Source organism: Rousettus aegyptiacus, unplaced genomic scaffold (genome assembly GCF_014176215.1).
Source record: "Rousettus aegyptiacus isolate mRouAeg1 unplaced genomic scaffold, mRouAeg1.p scaffold_m13_p_8, whole genome shotgun sequence".
In the NCBI taxonomy this organism is placed as follows: Eukaryota; Metazoa; Chordata; class Mammalia; order Chiroptera; family Pteropodidae; genus Rousettus; species Rousettus aegyptiacus.
Window position 1 is genome coordinate 27,895,176 of NW_023416311.1, and position 19,363 is coordinate 27,914,538.

Below are 19,363 nucleotides of genomic sequence, written 5' to 3' on the forward strand. Positions count from 1 at the left end.
TTCCAGAATAAGTTGGGGAGTCTGCTGACATTCCTCAGCCTGTCCTGTTTTGGAACGATGTCGAGGAAACTTGGGGGTTGGTTGGTTGTTTGCAAGGTAGGGTGGTGAGGCCCAGGCTGGTCCTGACAATGGGGGCAGGAAGGGGCTGAGCTCAGTCCAGGGAGCACCCTTTGGGTTATTTCTGCCGAGACTTGCGCAGAACTTACCTGTAGTGTCCCCAGCACCCTGTGGGGACAGCGGAGACTGGGGAGGATTTAGTACGTTCTAAATGGGCCTGCCTCAGGGTCTCTGCTCAGTCCTGTCCCACCTTGCCCTGCCAGGCCCCACCCAGGGCTCTGAACCCTAACCCTCTACCTTTTAGAAGCTCCAAATCAGGACAGCCTTCTCGGCAGGTCAGCTGGTCAGCAAGTGGGCCCAGCTACAGCAGGCTTGCTAGGCTCACTGGGAAAATAGGTCAGAGCCAGTTTGCTGGAATGGAGCTCTGCACTGAGCCCAGGCCTTTCGGGTCCCCAAGACCTGGGGAGTCCTCCCTCTGGGCTGCAGTGGCAGTCTAGCCCCCTATATTGGCAGAACTTTTCCATATAGTAGTGCCAGCAGCTTTGCAACCTAATTCCTAAGAGACTGGGTTGAAGTGCCAGAAAATTAACAAAGGACAAATATTCTTTCCTAGAAGGGGCCCTCTACTTCAGTAGGGAACTAGGCAACTGTTACAAAACGGAATATATGGGAGCTGCTTCACGAGTTTCACCAGACAGGGAGGGATCTGCATTCCTGCCGCCTACCCAGATTCCTGGCTTCAGCCCGGAACCACAAGTTCCTGGGATTGAAGGAAGTCCATTGGGACCAAGGTGCAGGGACTCTCCTGGAGGATGTACAGGCCTTCAAGCCACCCCTGTCCAGATGGCTCTGTTGGAATGCAGCTCCCTGTGGGCCTGCCCCTTGCTGTTTCTGGGAAAGGAAGCAACAGACAGAGATGCGCCATTCTCTCAGGGCACCACTTGGCAGGAGCCCCGTGTTGTGCCTGGCTCTGAGTGCCCTGTCTGTCCATTCCAGAGAAATCCACCTGCCTTACCTGGGAAACCTGCTAAGGCACTGGCTGGTGACCAGCAATTAGAAGGCAGGAGAGGAGCTTTAGGGTCCAGGATGCAGCAGACACCAGGGAAGGACCAGGGGCTACCCGCAGCATTCCAGAGCAGAAAGAGTGACTCATAGCTTGTTTATTCAGTTTAATCCAGGGCAACTATTTAAAAATCCATTCACAGGATAGGGGTTTTGCACACTATACATGATCTACACAGTGTCATGCATAATGAATGAATTAGCACAAGGCAGGCAAAGACCGCAGATGAGCCTCCGATACACACAGGCTTATGTGGTTTTATCCTCCACAGACCTTCCTAGAAGACACTAAAATAACCTTCTACCCTGGCAGTTTCTAAAATAGAAACACTTTTGAGTTTTGAAACTTCTAGTCAGGTACTAAATGGAGACTGTGTTCCACTTTGGAATGGCCCTCAATATCTGTGGGTGTTAGTTTTATGAGCACCAGGAAGGCTCTGCTCGGAGGGAAATAGGGCAAGCCCATGCTGGCCCCAGGGCAGCCCATGGCGCTTCAGCACAGAGGCCACTGTACTGGAATGCTCCACAATCAGGTTAAACCTCCAGGATCCAAATTTCTAGCCTATAATTTTCCAGCCCCTCCCCCAAACTGCCCTGCTGAGTTGTTCCTGCAGCTTATCTAGCAGCTTATCTTCCATATAGCAAGTTCCGGGGTTACACCGAGCTTGTCGTCCTCTCCACCTATCAACCCCAAGACACATGGTCCTCTATGTTCCCACGGAAACTGCCTCATGCCTCTAGAAAGGTCAGAACTGGAAAAGTGCGCTGGATGAGAGAACAAAGAATTACAAGAATGTTATTTTCCCAGTCTGTTTAAACATGGTATGTGGCATCTTTACTACCCCTGTGGCACTGTCATTGGGCACCTAGTGTCTGACTTTTGATGTGGCCACGCCAAAAGCGCTGCCCAACAGATCAGGCATAACAGCTGGCCCCTATTGGCAATGGGGTGTACTTTCCAGTCTGGGAAGCGTGGCACTCCCTGGGGCGGGCACACTTAGGGCCGGGGCACCAGATGGCCCAGGAAAGTGGTTGGCAAGAGTGAACCCAGCATGGCCACTCTCAAAAGACTCAGGCCAGAGATAGGGCTTGCTGCCTGCTCCCAGCATTGGGGAAGAGTGAGCTTATCTTGTCACTGTCAAGACACAAAATGACTGTCTTGCAGTGACGCTGACATTCTTTTGCAAAGCAAACAGTAAACCAGATAAGCCTTTTCGACAAGGCTCTGGGAAAGAGGAAACATGCACTAGAGAGCAAGCAAGTCGTGACAAATTTCTGCAGAAGATGCAAGGGACATGCCCTTTGGAAGACGCCAGGACTCCTCTGGCCTGCTGGGGCACCATGGCCAGGCTTCCCATAAGTGTCACCACTGACAATGGTGATTCTCAGTACAGTTCCCAGAATGCCCCTCAGCATTTCAGAGTTACATGTTAAGGTTTATGTTCTCACCAGTAGGTCACATTTCCAGAAACTTAAGCTGGGCCAGCCAGGATTTCTTGACACAAGTAACCTAGGCCCCATGGAGATATTAGGCTGTTGATAGAAAAGCATCAGAGCATGAAGTCCAATGATGATTTGTGAAAACAAATGAAAAGGCCTCCTCCAGGTGGCTGCTGGCCAACATGGTCAATGTAGTTTTTAAAAGCAGCTCAGGGCGCAGCATGCTCACAGGAAAGCTGAGCTGCAGCCTGTATGTGAACAGCCCAAGAACACAGGCTACCAAATGCCCTTAGTGAAAACACCAGAATCCAGCCTGCACATGGCAGTAAACGTGTGAGCTGGGCCCCGGTGTGTGGCTGAGACCTGGAGGGCCCAGGAAGGAGCACTATGTAGGGTTGTGACTTCCTGCAGTTCCATATCACAAGCAGGGCCCACATTTGGCCAGGAGTGGCCTCTGGTGCCACCACCCACAGACCAGACCAGGTCAGCCCTGTCTAGAAAGTAAGTCCCCCAGGCTGTCCCTCCTGCTGCCGGGCACTGTGGGCAACAGGGAGATGGGTAGGCTCTGCTGCCTGAGCGAGTACTCCTGGCTTTCTGTGGCCACAACCCAGATGAGCAGCTGACTCAGCCTCAGGGGGCATTCCATGGCCAAGAGATGGAAGCCTCTGGACTGTGGGCCCTTTTCAACCTGGTGGTCTTGCTGGGTCAATGTGGCCAGGGTTCCAGCCTGGCTGGGAAGAAAGCATTTGGGTCCAGTGTGCCTGGGAGCACCCCTCAGTTAATAGCGTCCTCAAGTGGGCATCTCACACAGGATGCCCACAGACACGCCTCCCTGACCCTGCCAGGCCTCCACCCTTAGAAGCCTCCCCTCAGCCCTACACGTGTGCCGCCTCCTGGAGCACGCACCACACCTGCTGGGCTGACGTGCCCCAGACTCCTGCCTTCCCTACAAGCCAGGCCACCTAACTCCCTTCAGAACAGGGGAGGGAAGCACCAGGCCCAGCTATAATCCTGTGCCCCATCTAATGGCCACAGTCCCCCCCTAATCACAGAAAGTTGGCAGTATCAGACATGCCACCCAGCTACCATGCAGCCCACTGCAGGTGTCACAGGGCAAATATCTAAACTCACAACTCTACCCTGACTCTCAGGGCCTTCACCAGGCTTCCTGCATCCCAGGCCACTAATTTCACATCTTTGAGATGACCACAGGGTGGGAGCCCTGCCTCCTGTCTGAGGAAGTCCCCAGGGCCAAGGACTCAGCCTTTCTTTGCCCTAAGCTCTTGGCAACAGAGTCTCTTGTTTAAAGATTCCCATATTCTGAGGGAAAATCATTCAGGTTTTACAGCATTAAGACGAGTAAAACTTTGGTCTTGAACTGTCTGGCAGTGTCTAGGCAGCCTTGTGAGTAATTTTCATTTTTGAAATTGCCCCAAACACAGGCTCCCCCAGCCTGCGGGGAAGTGATTCACACGACCTGTAGGCTGCGCTCGTGCCCGTCCAGCTGCACCTTGAGCTTGTGCAGCTCCTCGATCTCACGGTTGTGCCGCTCAGTTTTGTGGCGCACCAGCGAGCGGTAGAAGTGGATGGTGAAGACCACAAAGATGAGGCCCACAGGTACCATAATGATGGTGGACACGAGAGCAGCCTGCCAGCCCGTGTGGCCACTGGGGCCAGGTGCAGGGCCGGGCTGGTGGCGTGCGTCCACAGGCAGGAACTTGATCCAGCAGAGCAGCACGACCTCGGCCAGGAAGAGCAGGATGCCAAGAACAGTGGAGAAGCCCCAGGCCAGCTCGATGTAGGGGTGCATGCGCTCGTGCGGTGACTCGCTAATGGAGTTGAGGTTGTGGATGTTGCTCACAGCCTCCACATTGGGCAAGATGCACGTGCTGATGAGCAGGGCGAAGAGGTGCACGGCCACCAGCACCGTCGTGCAGGCACTGAAGGCGATAAGCAGCGGCCGTGGGTACTGGTACTGCGTCTCCAGCTGCACCTCCACCATGGCCACCTGCAAGGCAGAGAAGGCACTGCTGGGCCCGGCACCCATGTTCCAGGCCCTTGAAGAGCACAGGGCACCCTCCATGCTGTTCAACTATTTTGAACTTTCCCTTTTTTCTGATTAGTTAGAAAAGATCTCACTGAGAAAAAGTCTAAAAGTATAGAAGAAACTAAAGAAGCACAGGGTGGGGTCACCCTCTGGGTGCCTTCCCAGACACGGAATGTAGGCTGTATCTGGGGTGCTGAGCCCATGCCAGGGCAGAGTCCACATTTCCCTGTGAACGTGAACATGAGGCTTTGCTGTTGATATAAGAGCCAGGCTACAGTGGCTTAGCTGCAAAACAACTGTTGTTTTCAAAAAATAAAAACTGAACTTTCAAAAGGTAAAAAAGCAAAAACAGAGGCTCCTGATAGAGTCTAGACTCAGAGCTGCACACGTGGATAGCATCACACAGACCGCTGGGTGCATATCTCAGCTGAGACCAAAAGGCAGAGGGAGAAGTCGGCATCTTGGAAGGCCAGGAATGGAAATGGACATGAGAAGCACAGCGAGGAGGGGCAGCTGTGGGAAGAGGGCTGGGCCAGGAACAATGAGCTGAATCATCAACCACAGTCACAGGATGCCAACAGGTGGATAAATCAAGAAACAGCAATCTCTGAATGTTACTTAGAAATGCAGAAACTGAGAGGGCTGCAAGTGGGGGCCTCCGGGGTGTGTGTTATAAGCCTTTTAGCAGTAAAATTGATCCTTGAACAGCACTGGGTGTTAGGGGCACTGACACCCTGAGTAGTTGAAAATCCATGTGTAAGTGGACCCATACAGTTCAAACCTATGTTGTTCAAGGATCAATTGTACTTAATTTTTAAACTATGTGCATGTAATGACTGATAAGTGAAAGGGGGGCGGGGCGGAGACCCACAGAGAGAACCAGAAGCCCCAACTATCTCTATCGCAGTGAATACCTATAGCCGTTTAAGTGGGACCTGCTCACCCCAGGCCCTAAGGGGCTTTCAAACGACAGACTAAGCAACACGCCCCTGCCCCTGCCCTGCCCAGCTTCCCCAAGGTGAGACCTAGTCCATTCAGAATAGCTCCCTCCATAGTCCATTCAGAATAGCTCCCTCCACAGCCCAGCACCATGCCACCCCACCATCCCAGCACTGTGGACCTCCCCAGTGGAGGGTTTAATCCAGGCCCAGCAAGGACTCTGGTGCTCACCAAGGGCCTTATCCCAGGCACCCAAAGGTAAGAAACCAGACAAGTCAAGGAAGCAGGCAGAGAGGCAGAAAGAGAGAAGCCAGAAGAAGGCTTTCCCATCCACTGATGGCTCCTAGATCTGAGCCATCCCTGCTTTTAAATATTAACAAGAAAGTTTCCACAACTTCTAACAACTATCACCTCTTAGAGTGAGAACCTCATCCTCTCAGTAGAGACAGAACATTTGGTAAGTTAAAAAAAAAGCGCGGTCCTAGTGGACACTTGCTGAACAGAAGCTCAGCAGTGATTACTGCTCCAAAATGACAGTAGCCATATTACAGGAGTTGAGGGGTGGTTTTTTCTCCGTGCCTGTGGCCTGGGTATGTTGTAGGCTCTTGTTACCACAAAGGATATGGCCCAACAAAAAGATGCTGTAAACTGCAGAGGCCACCGAGCTAAGAAACAAAGATGATTAAAAAGCCTACAAGGAAGCAGTCTGTTTTACCTCAAGAGGAGAAAATGCCAAAAGGCCATCTTTTATTGTTTATGCAAAGATTTTAAGAGGGAGTCTCAGATCACTGGTTTCTGTGTTAGGAGAAGGATAAAAATGAAGAGATAAGTTTAAGGTTAGGTATAACTGCTTGTTGTTGGACAAAGGAACAGTATTGTAATTCTGGGAATACATAATATAAAGAGGGGACTCTACCTAGCAAACTGCCTGTTTTCATTTTTCCTTGTCTCTGCCCTTATTGAGCTATGGTTTCCATGGCCAAAATGCTATCTGACATCTGTATTGGTCATTTCTTTCTCCCAAGTTGCACCACAGTCTGAATAGTTATCTGATTCACTGGTGGTAATTAATCTGATCAAGTGGACACACTGCTGTGTTCCCCATCCTGGACTTGGCTCCATGGTGTTTCCTCGCTTCCCAGTTTTCAGTTATGGTGGAATCTCTGGTACATGTTAGGCTGGGGCAGACTCCCGGGGAGGGACCTTCCAGAAGAGAAGGCAAGGGCACTGAAATGTATCCCCAGCTGCTTCAGGAAGCACTTGTTGGTACACAAGAAACACTCCATAAATGCTGAAGAAATGAATTACTCCTGGGAAGTGTGACTGCCTTTACCAAGCTAAGGGCAGATAGCGCTCTGGGGCCCACAACCAGGGATCCCATCTCGGGAAGGCCACCATCCTCATTCTAAGACCACTTCATACCCATGAAGGCTGCCCATAAGTCCTGAACTACTCCTTTAGAATTCACTCTTTGTTTTATAACTTTATTCACAGGGCTTGTTTTCACATTTTAAATGAGTGGTTTTGAAGCCTTTAACTTGGGTGAGCATTTGTTGGCTGGAAAAACAGGGTAGTTGCCCTAAGTTGGGAAATCCAAGTGTTTGGAAGGCCACAGTCTAAAATGACATCTACAGACAGGAAGCCATTTCTGAGACTCGGGCCCCACACAGAAAGGAAACTCACTGCATTACATCATGCAATACTTTTCAGAGTTTTCCAAGTTAAAAAAATAGTAAGTACAGACCAGCAAAGTGTAATGCAATACTATACTTCTTCTGTGATATAGAAATCAAGCTCAAATTTTAATAGCAATGGTTGAACTTCTCATACATATTCCTTAAAATTAAGCTTTGGGGAAATATTCTGTCTTTTTAAGGTGAAAGAAACCACAAGAATAAAATCACTATGAGCCAAAGTTATATACCATATAATTGTAAACTTTTATAATTATGTTTTAAAAACAAAAACTTTGCTTTAAAAAAAATAAGACTTTGCTTTAAACTACAGACCGAAACTCAAATTTATTGCCTCTCAGTTTGGTGACCTCTGCCCTGCCCTGTATGAAGTCATGCCCTGACTCTGCTGGGTGTCATTTTTCCAATGGTGGCTCTATAGATGACTGAGCAGACCCTGTCAGAGGAGTGGGCACAGTAGCTCGCTCTGACAGCTTTTTATTTTCTGCACTACCAATCTGACAACTGAAGCTCTGAATTGTGGAAAAACAACAATTATTTTTACATTAAAAAAAAAAAAACAAAAATACTTGCTTCCAGCCCAATAGAACCTCTGGGAATACAACAGGGAGAGGGGGTGGCCACAGTGCCTAGAGCTCTGACTACTGACATCTGTGCCCTCTGGGATAATTCCCTGAAGGGATGTGGGTTGGGGATTTTGGAGTTAAGAGGCAACACGTCCCTTCTCAGCGGGTTGGTTTTTCCCAGGACTGACTCTTGTTTGGGAGGATGAATCAGAAGAAAAGCCGCAGCTGGGCAGCCGGGAGCGAGGCCAGAGGCTCTGCTTCGTCACCCCAGAGGCCACATTTGGGGGCATCTACACCCCGGGCACTATAATGAGTAAACCCCAATCAGTCTCACAGTTTCTGCTCAAGTCCCTGAGATTTCCAAGATGGGCAGATGCAAGTACTTTTCTCCAGGAAACCCTGTACCCTGAAGCTATTTTAATTACTACCCTAACCTCCTTGCCAGGCAAATTCTTTATGTGAACATGAGACTGGGGCTTTCTGTGGGCTCTGAGGCTTGGAGACTCCTCTGGATCCCCTAGCAAACCCTCTGGTTGACAGAGTCTCCTTGAAGGAGATGGAATGTGGACAGACTTCCTAATGGTTCATCCTGGCTGCCTGTGGGGCCCTGAGGCAGTGCTCTGCTTCCAGAAGCATCTAGAGCCCATATTGTAGGCTGTGTTCCCACCAAGTGTTTGCACTCACCATGGCAAAGCCTGAGAGGAGGGCGGAGGTGCGGCTGGAGGCCTTCAGCTTGGCCCTGCTCAGGTAGAGCTTCCTCCAGGAGAGGGCCTGCACGGAGTGATGGTTGGAGGTGACCAGTTCCAGGTAGCTGCGGCGGACCCAGTCCCGGTAATCCATACCCTTGTGGCCAGGATCAGAGCAGGCAGGAGTGGCGGGGTCCATAGGCACGTTGAGCTCAGCACTCATGATGGGAGCCAGGCTGGGGGTGGGAGAGAAACACACTCAGGCATCCCAGAGGGTTCCTGGGCCTGCAAAAGCCAGAATCCAAGCTCAGTTAACCTCTTCTGGGGCCTGTTGTATACACCCTACACTAGAGCCATGGAGGCCAGGGGACTGTGGGTCTCTGTTTCTGATGCAGTCCCCACAAGGGAACATGGGGACCATCTGCAGGAGAGGAGGGTCAGGAGTGCATTTCCAGGAACCGCCAGTGTCCAACGTTGTTCCTCTGCAAAGCTGGAGTCCGGCTTCCCATCCTGAGCTCAGAAGGGCTCCAGTTGAGTATGGCTCTTGGTGAACAGAATTCAAGGTTGGCCAAGAACATGTAAGCAATCCTCCAATTTGTACCTACCTTCAGAGAGTGGGAGCTGTAACATTTAGAAAGATCCTAGAACCTTAAGTTACCAAGCCTTAATGTGACTCGACTATGTGATCCTGAGCCTGACACCTGGCTTTGCTGACCTCACTCATTCTCACATGGGGATATCCCCACCCTACAGGGATCTTAAACAAGATGACTGACCTGTATGTAAACTTAGAACTGCTTTTTCAATGTCCAGGTGTCAACCATGAAATACTTATATCCAAACAGCCTCTAGTTTCTCAAATCCAACTTAACTCTTAATCAGCACAGTTTACCCTAAAAAATACTCGGCTTATATACATAAAGTAAAGCCACATCCAGGCCGCAATGAAAGCCTTTAGCAAAATGAAAAACTAAATCCACTAACATGAGCATGTTTCATGGAGAAATGGAGACTGGAAACCCTTGGAGTCATCCCAGGTAGGCATCTAGTGTGACAATAACACGAAATGAAGATCTTGTTGAGATTTGTGAACCTAAACCCAAATCTCCACTAATCCAATAGGGATTGGCAGTCTCGTGTGGCCCAAGGGGCCAACCCATGTGGCAACACGCCCGAATCAGCTCTAATGAACCTGCAGGGCAGGCTTTAAGGGCACAGGCACCTCACAGATCAGTTGGCATCAGATATTAACTTGTGTGTTCAGGCTGGAATAGGTCCCATGAAAAGCCTACTTAAGGCTATTACAAACAGATCAGGGTTTCTGGATACCAGGGAGCAAAGCTGGGGGTGGGTAGGCGGGGTCAGGGGTGTTTACCAAGGTCAGCAACAGAGGAAGTACCCCAAACCTGATCCATCAATGCTATCCTCTAAAAGGATTCTATGGGAAGGTCCTGGAATTGGGAAGAGCTCTCTGTTTTGTGGTACATTCCTCTTTGTTCACTGCCAGGCTGTGGAGGTACAGCTTTTACTGGCCAACAGGACACTAGGGAACAGTTTTGTGCTCTTCTGTTTCTGCCAGGGATGCCGATTACTAGATCATTATAGGAATACCAACTTGGAAGCCTTGGTCACTGCCCTCTTGCCCATGTCTGCAGCCAGAAGCATCGCTTTCAAGCACTACAATCACTGGAAGGTCCCCTCCCTGGGGGAGAATTCAGGGGAATGTTGTTCACTAGCCAATCCATTGGCTAGCTCCAAATAACTTAGAGTGGCATCATTTGGAAATGCACTCTTTTTCTTTCACATGTAACAGAAGTGGGCCTATAGGTGAGATGAAAACAGTGTACTGCATATGGAGGAATGAAAAAGCATAACCTTTTCTCCCTCAGAGTATCCATTCTCCATCCTAAGGTAAGACTACATCTGGTACTTAGGCATCAAAGATGAAAGAAGTGAGGATCCTGTGAGTTCCCATGCAAGTGATATAAGGGAGTGATTCTCATCCAATGAGCTAATGCTGTTTTAGTGGAGGGGGTGTGAGGGCCAAGGGAGCAGAGGAGAAACTGGCTGCCTCATCTTTGGGCAGGCAGAAGGTACCTGCTAGGGAGCAAGGACAAGGAATAAGAAGGACAAGGTAGTGAAGGCAATACTGGCAAAGAGGGACCCTCCCTCAAAGACAAGATGCTGCCCACCTGGGAGGGTTCTGAGAGGCAGGGAGACATGGCAGGAAGGCTGGCTACAGAGGGAGTCACGGAAATGGTGGTGTGGTGAGGGTTGGGGAGAGAAGGCAGGATGCAGGGAGTAATGGAACCCTGGCCGACCAGGCAGTATGACTGTGCTGGACTTTCTCTTATGGTGCCCTGCCATGGGGCATGGAAGGAGCTGGTGAGGGGAACAACCAGGGGTCAGCCTGGTCTATGTGCCCACTGACATGACTGGCTAACTGGAAGGGTCAGGAGAGCTTAGTAGCCTCCAAAAGGACAAAGGCATGTATGGGGTGAAGAAGAAGGAAGCACTGGGGCCACCAATGAGCAAGGGCTGGGCTCAAGTTCGAGAATGGCCATGGAGAGCTTCAGCGGCTCTGAGGTCTGAACTTGTCCTTCGGAGGATGGCCAGGGCAGTCACAGCAGCCTTGCAAACATCCTCAGAGTGGCGGGGGTGGGAAGGAAGGGCTGTCTGTCAGGTTGGAGCCTGGGTCCTGAAGATAGAAAGCCATTTCCTGCAGAGGGAGCAGCCCAGACCTAATTCGAGTCCATCCTAACCCTGCCAGCGCCAGCGTCCTACCTTGTGCTAAGTCTCCTTCCCTGCTTGGGGAGGGGCAAAGTCTGGTCCTCACACTCAGCTGTGACAGGGGGTTGGGTGCAACAAGATGGAGTCCGATATTTCTGTCAGGTGGCAGAGGCTCCAAAGATGCTCCCCTGGGCAAATCTTGTGGGGTTTTCCTTTGTTTCTATATAAGGGGCAGTCAGAGAAAGGAGATCTGGTACATTAACGGGAACTCTCTTTTGGCAGGCGTGTTTGAAACTCGTCCAGAGAATGGGTTTGGGGTTTGTCTATCTTAACTTCCTTTAAGCATCTGGGGCGCAAGTAATGGCGAATGCTACGAAGAAATGTCTGTTTCTGATTCTCTCTGTTACACCCGCACGGGGCGGGGCCTCAGGAACCCCCATAGGGGTCTCCCAGAGGCGTCCATCTGCATCTCCATCCTTTCTCCTGGAAAGCCCCAGCGGCCGCAGGACCCAGACTCAGCCCCGCGCCTCGACCTCCCAGTCCTCTTGGCACCGCACCCCGCCCGGGGATCCTGTGGGGTTGGGGTCACCTGGCTTCCCCTCAAGCCCGCAGCCATCTCATCTTGAGCCTGCCTTGGAGAAAGCCTGTTTCTTCCCCTGTCGAGTCTCCTGGTGCAACTCCGGTCTCGCAGACGGGGCGGGACCCACCTACCCCCCACCAGACCTCCCCAGCGACGCGCACTCACCGAGCTGCTCTGCCAGCCCAACCCGGCCCGGCTCGGCTCCAGCTCAAGCGCGCTGCCGGAGGCGCTGGCGTGGCCGTGTGGACCTGTGGCCCTGTGGCCCTGTGGCCGGGCTGGGGCGCCAAGCGCGGCCCCTCCTTCCGCGAGTCCCGCCAGGTCCCCCTCAGCCCCGCCTCCGCCAGTTACTCCGCCCCCGCCCGCCAGTCCGCCGCAGCCGCTGCCAAGGCAACCGCCGCAGTCACGTGACCTGCTTGCGGGGGCGCTGCAGGCCACGTGACCAGCGAGCCTGGAGGGGCGGGGTGCCCCGGTGTGTGGACTCACATGGCGTTCCGGTGCAAAAACCCTCGAAGGGTGCACATCTCTGTCCCCAGGCGCCCCGCGGATAGCAGTAGACAGAGGGATTGGCGCGGCGGCGGCCACCAGGGGAGCTGGAAGCCCGGGCATCCCTCGCTCTCCCATCCCCACGACGGCTGCTTGGTCACCCTGGGCCCCAGCGACAGGACGATGAGGCTGTGCTCTCACCCTGGGTCTGTCCAGCAAGTCCAGGGCAGGATAGGCTCTATTGGACCCGCGCGGGGTTCTTAGGGTGAGCCCCGAAGGAAGCCCGGAATCGGTCATTGGTTGTGTGGAGGAGAAAAAGCCAAAAGGGCGCACCCTGAAAGAAAAGGGAAAAGGGATTCTTTTATCAGACTGCAGGATGGGCGGGAGTGAGGTGGGTAGCGTGAGACAAAGAGGTAGAGGGGCAGGCTGTTTGGGAACGGCCAGTTGGCTACGCCCGAGTTTGCCTGGTTGAACAGTGGCACTACGCAGAGCGCAAGCCAAATCTGTCAGCTGGTCACCCATAAACATACCCTACACTCTCAGACCCCGCGAGACCCTCGAGGACCTAACCCAGAAGCTACAACCTCGGGATCCTAACCCTGGTGGACGCGCGCTGAGCTGTTCTGGTGTTCTCAGACCGCAGGGTGCCTGGGGTGAAGGTGTTTCTGCGGTGACCTGGCCCCTTTCATTCGCTGCTGCAAGGAATCTCTCACGAGTAATGGTGAACTCCCCGGTTTTATTACAGGAAGGTACTTTTCAGGAAGTGCACATGGATGATTCACACAAGGCGAGATGGGTTCATATCAACCCTCCGTGCCAGACCGCCAGTCCTTCCTGTATGCCCTACATAGGATATTTTCATCTGTCAAACAGCAATGAACGGTGACACATTTATCCAAAAATGATACTTTTTGATCAAGGAGGACACAAAACAGGCTAAGCTTGTTCCCCCTTTGGTTACTGCCCTAATAAAGGTTATAGGAAAATCCTGGGGTCTGATTACTGTCCCACCCTCATGACTACACAAAAGGGGTCGTTTGAATTTCAGGGGGCAAAATCCTTTAAAAATAATCATACTGTGGCTTTCAAACCTCAAGCTCTTCCTAAAATGACCTGGAAAACAGGAAGAAAAACACTGTAAACTACAGTAGTTGCGTCATACATAAGAATTCTTTCAGCAACGGTGTCATTTGCTTGTTGAGCTCTGAGCCTTGAAGCCTGAGTGCACATCCTTTACAAAGTTTCCAATTCCAGTCAGCGATGCCCCCACCCCAAGCATTTATCAAGCAGGCCTGGACAGAAGCAAAATATGTCATAATTACCAGTGCTTGTCAGAGCTAGTTTCCTATGAAACACAGAAAATGGCTTTTCTTACCGCTAGAAGATTGAGGAAGGTGACGGCACCATTTTGAAAGGAGAGAGATTGAATAATCACAGTACTAATGGTTGGAGGGCCCCCTCAGGTGCCCAGGTAGTTGAGTGGGTGTTACACAGAGGGGAAGGAGGTTCAGGTAAAGGTCTACAAGTACTAGCCACCCAGCAGATGCCCAGGCTAGTTTAGGCAGTTATTTCCCTAGTTGGTTGGCCTTGGCAAGTTGCTTCTGCTCCCAAGGCCTCAGCTACCTCACATTTGAAAAAGATCAATTCTTTGAGGCATATCCCAGTGGTGAACCACCTGCTAGTCTTCCTCATTAATGCATGCCCCTCATTTAAGGAAGACCGTGGCCTCTGCTTTCCTTTCCATCACAGGTCTTATCATCTGGAATAGCCACATAGCTGACAGGACAATGTATCCAGTCCCCTGACACACCAGTTGTCCCCTTAGCCATTCAATCCTATGGCCTAGCCCTTGTCATCACTTTCTGTGGAATCTTAAATTCAAGTATCTCCCTTTCTGATGCTTTCTCACTCAGTTCTCAACCTTCCTCATTCAATTCACCACCTCTCTTCCTTGACCCTGCTGAGACCCACCTTTCCTCCTCAGTCTCCTTTCTTCTCCAGCCTGACTCCTTCCAACCTCTCCTGCTACCATCTTTCCCCACTTCATAAAATAGCTGTCATCACTTCCTTAATTTCCTCCTCAGTCCTCTGCAGTCCACAAACATTGTATTATTACATCCAGAAGATATTTCAGCCATTGCCTCATCTGTTATTGGGTACCTCTCCTTCCATCTAGAAATGATTTTTGCTTTGATGACTCCACCTCTTTTTTCCACCTGTGCAGGTTCCTCCTCTACTGTCTGTCTCCTAGATGTTTCTCAGGGTTCTGTCTGGGTCCTCTGCTCTTCATTTCTTCCTAACTGGCCTCATTTTGTTTCAGAAGCCTAATGACTCCTAGCCCAGATCTCCTCCCAGCCTGGCAGGGCATATCCCAAACTTCACCATGCCCACAGCTGAATTCATCATCTTTCCCTCACATACTTGCTCCACTTCCTGAATCACCCACTTCAGAGGCTGTTCTATCATCCACCTGGCTGGTGACACTATAGGTCTGCTGTCATTCCTGACTCCACCTTCCCCCATCAAGTCCTGTGAATTCTCCTAAATGTCTCTGGAATCATCCCCATTTCTCCCTTTCCCCACTGGCCTCTATGCTAATTCAGGCCATCATTGCCTCCAATCTGCATTACTGCAAGAACTTCCCACTTGTCCCCTTCCTATCTATTTTTCACACTGCAAAGTAAAAATTCCCCTCAAGTCTCCACATTCCACCCCTAGCCCTTCAGTTTCCCTGGAATCAACTCCAGTTCCCTTAACATGATTTAGAGACCATGGCAGGGCATCTGCTCTCTCTTCAGCTTGCTTTTTTAGTAGTTCTGCGTGACCAAACTACTCATGAGCTCAGCTCAGCCCTCCCTCATGTCAGAGGCCTGGATCACATGCCCACACAGCACCCTGTTCTACACTGCATTGGCCCGTCTGTCTGTGATCAGAAGGCAAGGGCTATATTGCTTACCATCATCCCCACTGCCTAACAAAGTGCCCTTAGGAATCCTTTGGATTTAGTTGGTGTTCAATAAACATTTGCTGTATTCTATGGAATAAGAAAACTGAGTACTGCCTCATAGGACTTGCCCCAGGTTAATTTCTAAGGGTATTCTCTTTGAGACAAGTTAATATATGGCAATTGCAGCCCACTTCAGTCCAGTATGCCTAATAGTAAACATTTAACTTAACTTCCAAAGGGGAAGAGAAAACATGCCTTTTTCCAATGATGATTCCAAAGGAAACATTTCCACACAGCTCTTTCCATGTAGCCTGGAAACCAGATTTATATTCCTGTTTCCAAAAGTCAACAACATCACTTCTCTAACTCGATTTTTTAATTTTCCAAAAGATAAATGTTAGAAACAGAGAAGTGAATTTAAAATAGTAATGACACTTAATATGCTCCAAACCGTGTTTCTCAAGGTATGGGGCAGGGAGATCCACAGTGGAATCTATTCAACTACTTGGGGCCTGAACTATGGTGAACCAGTCTCTGGGGATGTGTGCTGGTGGTCTGGGGTTTCTAGGCAGCTTCTCGACTGGCAATGCTGCACTGTGGGGATCACTTTAGCAGTCTCTGACAAATATATATAACCACATACATCTACTCTTACGTTCTTCCTGTCATAGAAGCAGTTTTTTTTCAGGCATGAACAACTTACCCATTCGCTTTCAATCACTGGGATTTGCATTGTCACCTAACTGACATTTATTGAGCATTTATTCCATCCCAAGCACTGTGCTGGCACTAGGGGTACAGCAAAGAACAATTTGGGGGTGAGGAGGGTGCTGGTGTGGCAGGGTGTAGATAAGTAAACAAATGATGGGTACTGTTAGAAAATGAAACAGAACAGTGGTGGTGGATGGGTAGAAAGCTGAGGACCAACAGAACAAAACAGGCAGATCAAGTGCAGAGTTCCTGAGGCAGGAACAGCTTCGAGATGGGGCTTTTGGGAGCAAGAGTGAGCAGAGCAGGGCACAAGAGGAGGCAGGTCTGGATAACTGGGCCTTGCAGCTCCTACTTAAAGTGTAAGGGAAACCATCAGGGTCTTAAAACAGAGGGGTGACAGGATCTAATTTCTGCTTTTAAAAGATCACTCAGGCTGCTGTGTGACACAGTTTTTGGGGGAGGGGATGTGCTTAAATAGAAAGAGGTCACAACATCCATCCCAGCTAGAGATGCTGGTGGTGTGGACTGGGGTGAACGAGGCAGAGATGAGAGTGAACAGGCCCAGGACATGCTGATGAATAGGTGTGGGGAGAAAGTGTGAAAAACAAGAACCAAGGATGACCCTGACTCCTAGGTTAGGGGCTCAAGCAACTGTCTGAATGGTGGTGCAATTTACCAAGGTGGAAAGATGAAAGGATGTGCTTAGGGGGCAAAAAACTTGTTATTCTTACATTAAGTTCTAGGTGCCATGAGACATTCAAGGAGAGGTATCAGGTAGGCAAGGTGGACATGGGTCTGAGGCTCCAAAGGGAAGTGGAAGCCACAAACCCAGAAGGCATTGGTGATGACAGTATGTAAAGCCATGGGCTAGATGAGATCCTGGGGCCTGAGTGTCGACAGATGACACTAAGATAGCGTCCCGAGCCACCCCAACATGCAGTATGAGCAGAGAAGCAGGCAAGGGAAAGACACAAAGACGGGAGGCAGTACTGTCAGGAAGGCTGAGTGGTTTGGAAAATTGTATAGAAGGGCACCAAGGGGCTGGAGTTGGCAAGCCTAGAAGGATTTCAGTGGAGTGATGGGGATGAAAACTTGGACAGGGATGAGGGCAAAGAGGTGGAAGTGAACACAGAGAGCTCTTGGGGCATGTGGCTGAGAAGGGAGTGAAATGGGTGATAGAGAACCTGGAGACAAGGGCTTCTGTTTTGTTGTTTCACCATGGGAGACCCCATAGGTGCTTGCTGATGGCGGGGCTGGCAGGTCCAGAAGAATGGGGAGAAGTGCTCTACATTGTACCAGGAGGGACAGCAGGGCACACTGGCTCTGATGTTCATGTCCATGCCCTGGGCTGGTGGATGAAGCAGGGAGGGGGCATGAGGGGTTGGCCTGAAGCTTCTGCTTTCTCCATGCTCTAGGACACAGTAACCTGCTGGGTGGGGGCTAGAGATGGGGATCTAAGGAGAGTGGACATTTAGAAGTACCTTTTAGAAAGTGGGACAGTGAAGGGAAAACCTAAGGCTAGGTGGGGAGTGCTGGGTTCCTGTGTGATATCTGTGGGCCTATATTTAAAATGGGACTGATCAGTCTAGCTGCTTGATTCTCCAGGTGCAAGCATCAGGGAACACAGCCACAAAGTACAATTTCCTGCTTTAGGAAACACATCTCTAAGGTTAGGCTTGCTCATGCATATTCACTCACTCTCCATATACATACAACTGATTCTCATTCACAGTAGACATGTTCTAGAGTCACCAAGAACACTTTAAGTAGCAAATGCTGAACCATAACTGATCAAGCAAATTTAAGGTTGAGTTCCTGTGAGACTGGTCAGAAAATCAGTTGATCAATACATAACTTTGTGTCATGTATTTTTGTTTAAAGACACCTTTGTTAATAAATATATATTACTGATTCATTAATGTTGAATCACAGCCAAGAGCGCTACAACTCATGCCTGAACGAAGCTTATCTAAGGCTCAGTGCAGCATTCTTGAACTTAGGAACACTAGACAGCACTTCAGCACTACACTTGGGGGCCATTTTAAACAGAGAAATAACCAAAAAGCAAAAATTGCAAAAAAAAAAAACAAAAAACAAAACAAAAACCCCAAACGCCCTGCCATTAAATAGATAAGTTTGAACTGAAACAAGAAGGTAGAGCGTTACCATGTTTGACCTCAGCTTGGCATGTGTGCATTAGGCAACTCAAATTTTTGCCACCCTGCACATATCTGCAAAAGTACGAGTATTAACTTTGGTGTTACAAATAAATGTTAGTTAATCCACAAACATAGAACTCATGAAAAATGAGGATCAATTATATTTAAAACTATGACATATTATGATATACTATTACACACACACACAAATGTACCAGGGAGCTTATTAAAGGAGGGGCCTACATTCTACAGCCCGGAACCAAAACAGCAGCCCTGGGGAACTCCTCCCTACCAGATTTGGGCTACACACAGCTTCTTCCTCAGAGCAGCACAGCAGGGGCTCTGATGATGGATTCTGGAGTCATACTACTTGCATTCAAAGGCCACGTCTACCACTTATTGCTAGGTGGCTTGGACAAGTTTCCAGACCTATGTGTTTATAAATCTCGTTTGGTAAATCTATATGGGACACCTAGTTAAAGAGCAAAGAGTATTCTAATACAAATAACTAGGCCTGGCATAGGGCTGTCACTTAGTGCTCAATAAATGTCTGATGAATAAGTGAACAAACTCCTAACTTGCCTGGTAAATCAGAATTCTTATACATGAATTTTCCTGAGACAACCAAGTTATATATACCTTTTCAATTTAGATTTCTTCCCGCCCATGAGCTAATCGATAAGGTCATTACTTAATGATTCTCTCCTTGCCATGGCTTTTTTGAGGGGAGGGGGTCCTCTCAGTTATCACCTGCTCCCTTCTCACTGATGACATCTAATTGTTCCCTTTTCTCAAACAATATCCTGAAGAAGACTGAGTTATTCAACCGAGGTATTGATAACCCCTTACAAACTGTCAGAAACTGCTACAGGACGTTTCCTACCTAAATGTCATCTTCTAAAATGTAGTAAAGGTGTAAAACATAAACATGCCGCCTGGTATCCTATTTGTTCAGTCTTCGCCCACACACACCTGCCTCACTAAGCTCTTGGTCAGGTGCATCAGGCAGAGGCAGGAAGTGACTCGCCCAAAGTTTCCTGTTTCATCAGAGGCAGAATCAAGGCTTGAACCCAAGTTGTTGGGCTTGGAGCTCTGGCATCCTCCAGTTTTCAGTGCAAGACAATACCATGAGATTCAAGATGCAGACTCAAAGCAAGAGCTGTGACACATATTGGGGGGTGGGGGAAGGGCAGGCGGAGATAAGGAAACCAACCTTTGACCTCTGTCAAAGACAGAGAAACAAAAACCAAAACACAAACTGA

The 19,363-nt window shown here is 49.7% G+C and overlaps 1 protein-coding gene across 4 annotated transcripts; it reads right to left on the reverse strand.

Annotated features, from left to right (window-relative positions):
* Positions 1 to 1,202: 1,202 nt before the first annotated feature.
* ORAI2 (ORAI calcium release-activated calcium modulator 2) lies at positions 1,203 to 19,281 on the reverse strand. Of its 4 annotated transcripts, XM_016146530.2 has the most exons (4): positions 11,967 to 12,120; positions 11,276 to 11,441; positions 8,490 to 8,727; positions 1,203 to 4,567 (listed from the first exon to the last, which is right to left on the reverse strand). In XM_016146530.2, exons 3-4 carry the CDS (start codon positions 8,712 to 8,714, stop codon positions 4,028 to 4,030), a joined length of 765 nt encoding a protein of 254 aa, XP_016002016.1. In that variant the 5' UTR covers positions 8,715 to 8,727; positions 11,276 to 11,441; positions 11,967 to 12,120; the 3' UTR covers positions 1,203 to 4,027. The 4 variants fall into 4 exon arrangements, with proteins under 4 accessions (XP_016002016.1, XP_036081238.1, XP_016002014.1 ...); XM_036225345.1 differs by lacking the exons at positions 11,276 to 11,441; positions 11,967 to 12,120 and adding an exon at positions 12,486 to 19,281; XM_016146528.2 differs by lacking the exon at positions 11,276 to 11,441.
* Positions 19,282 to 19,363: the final 82 nt, after the last annotated feature.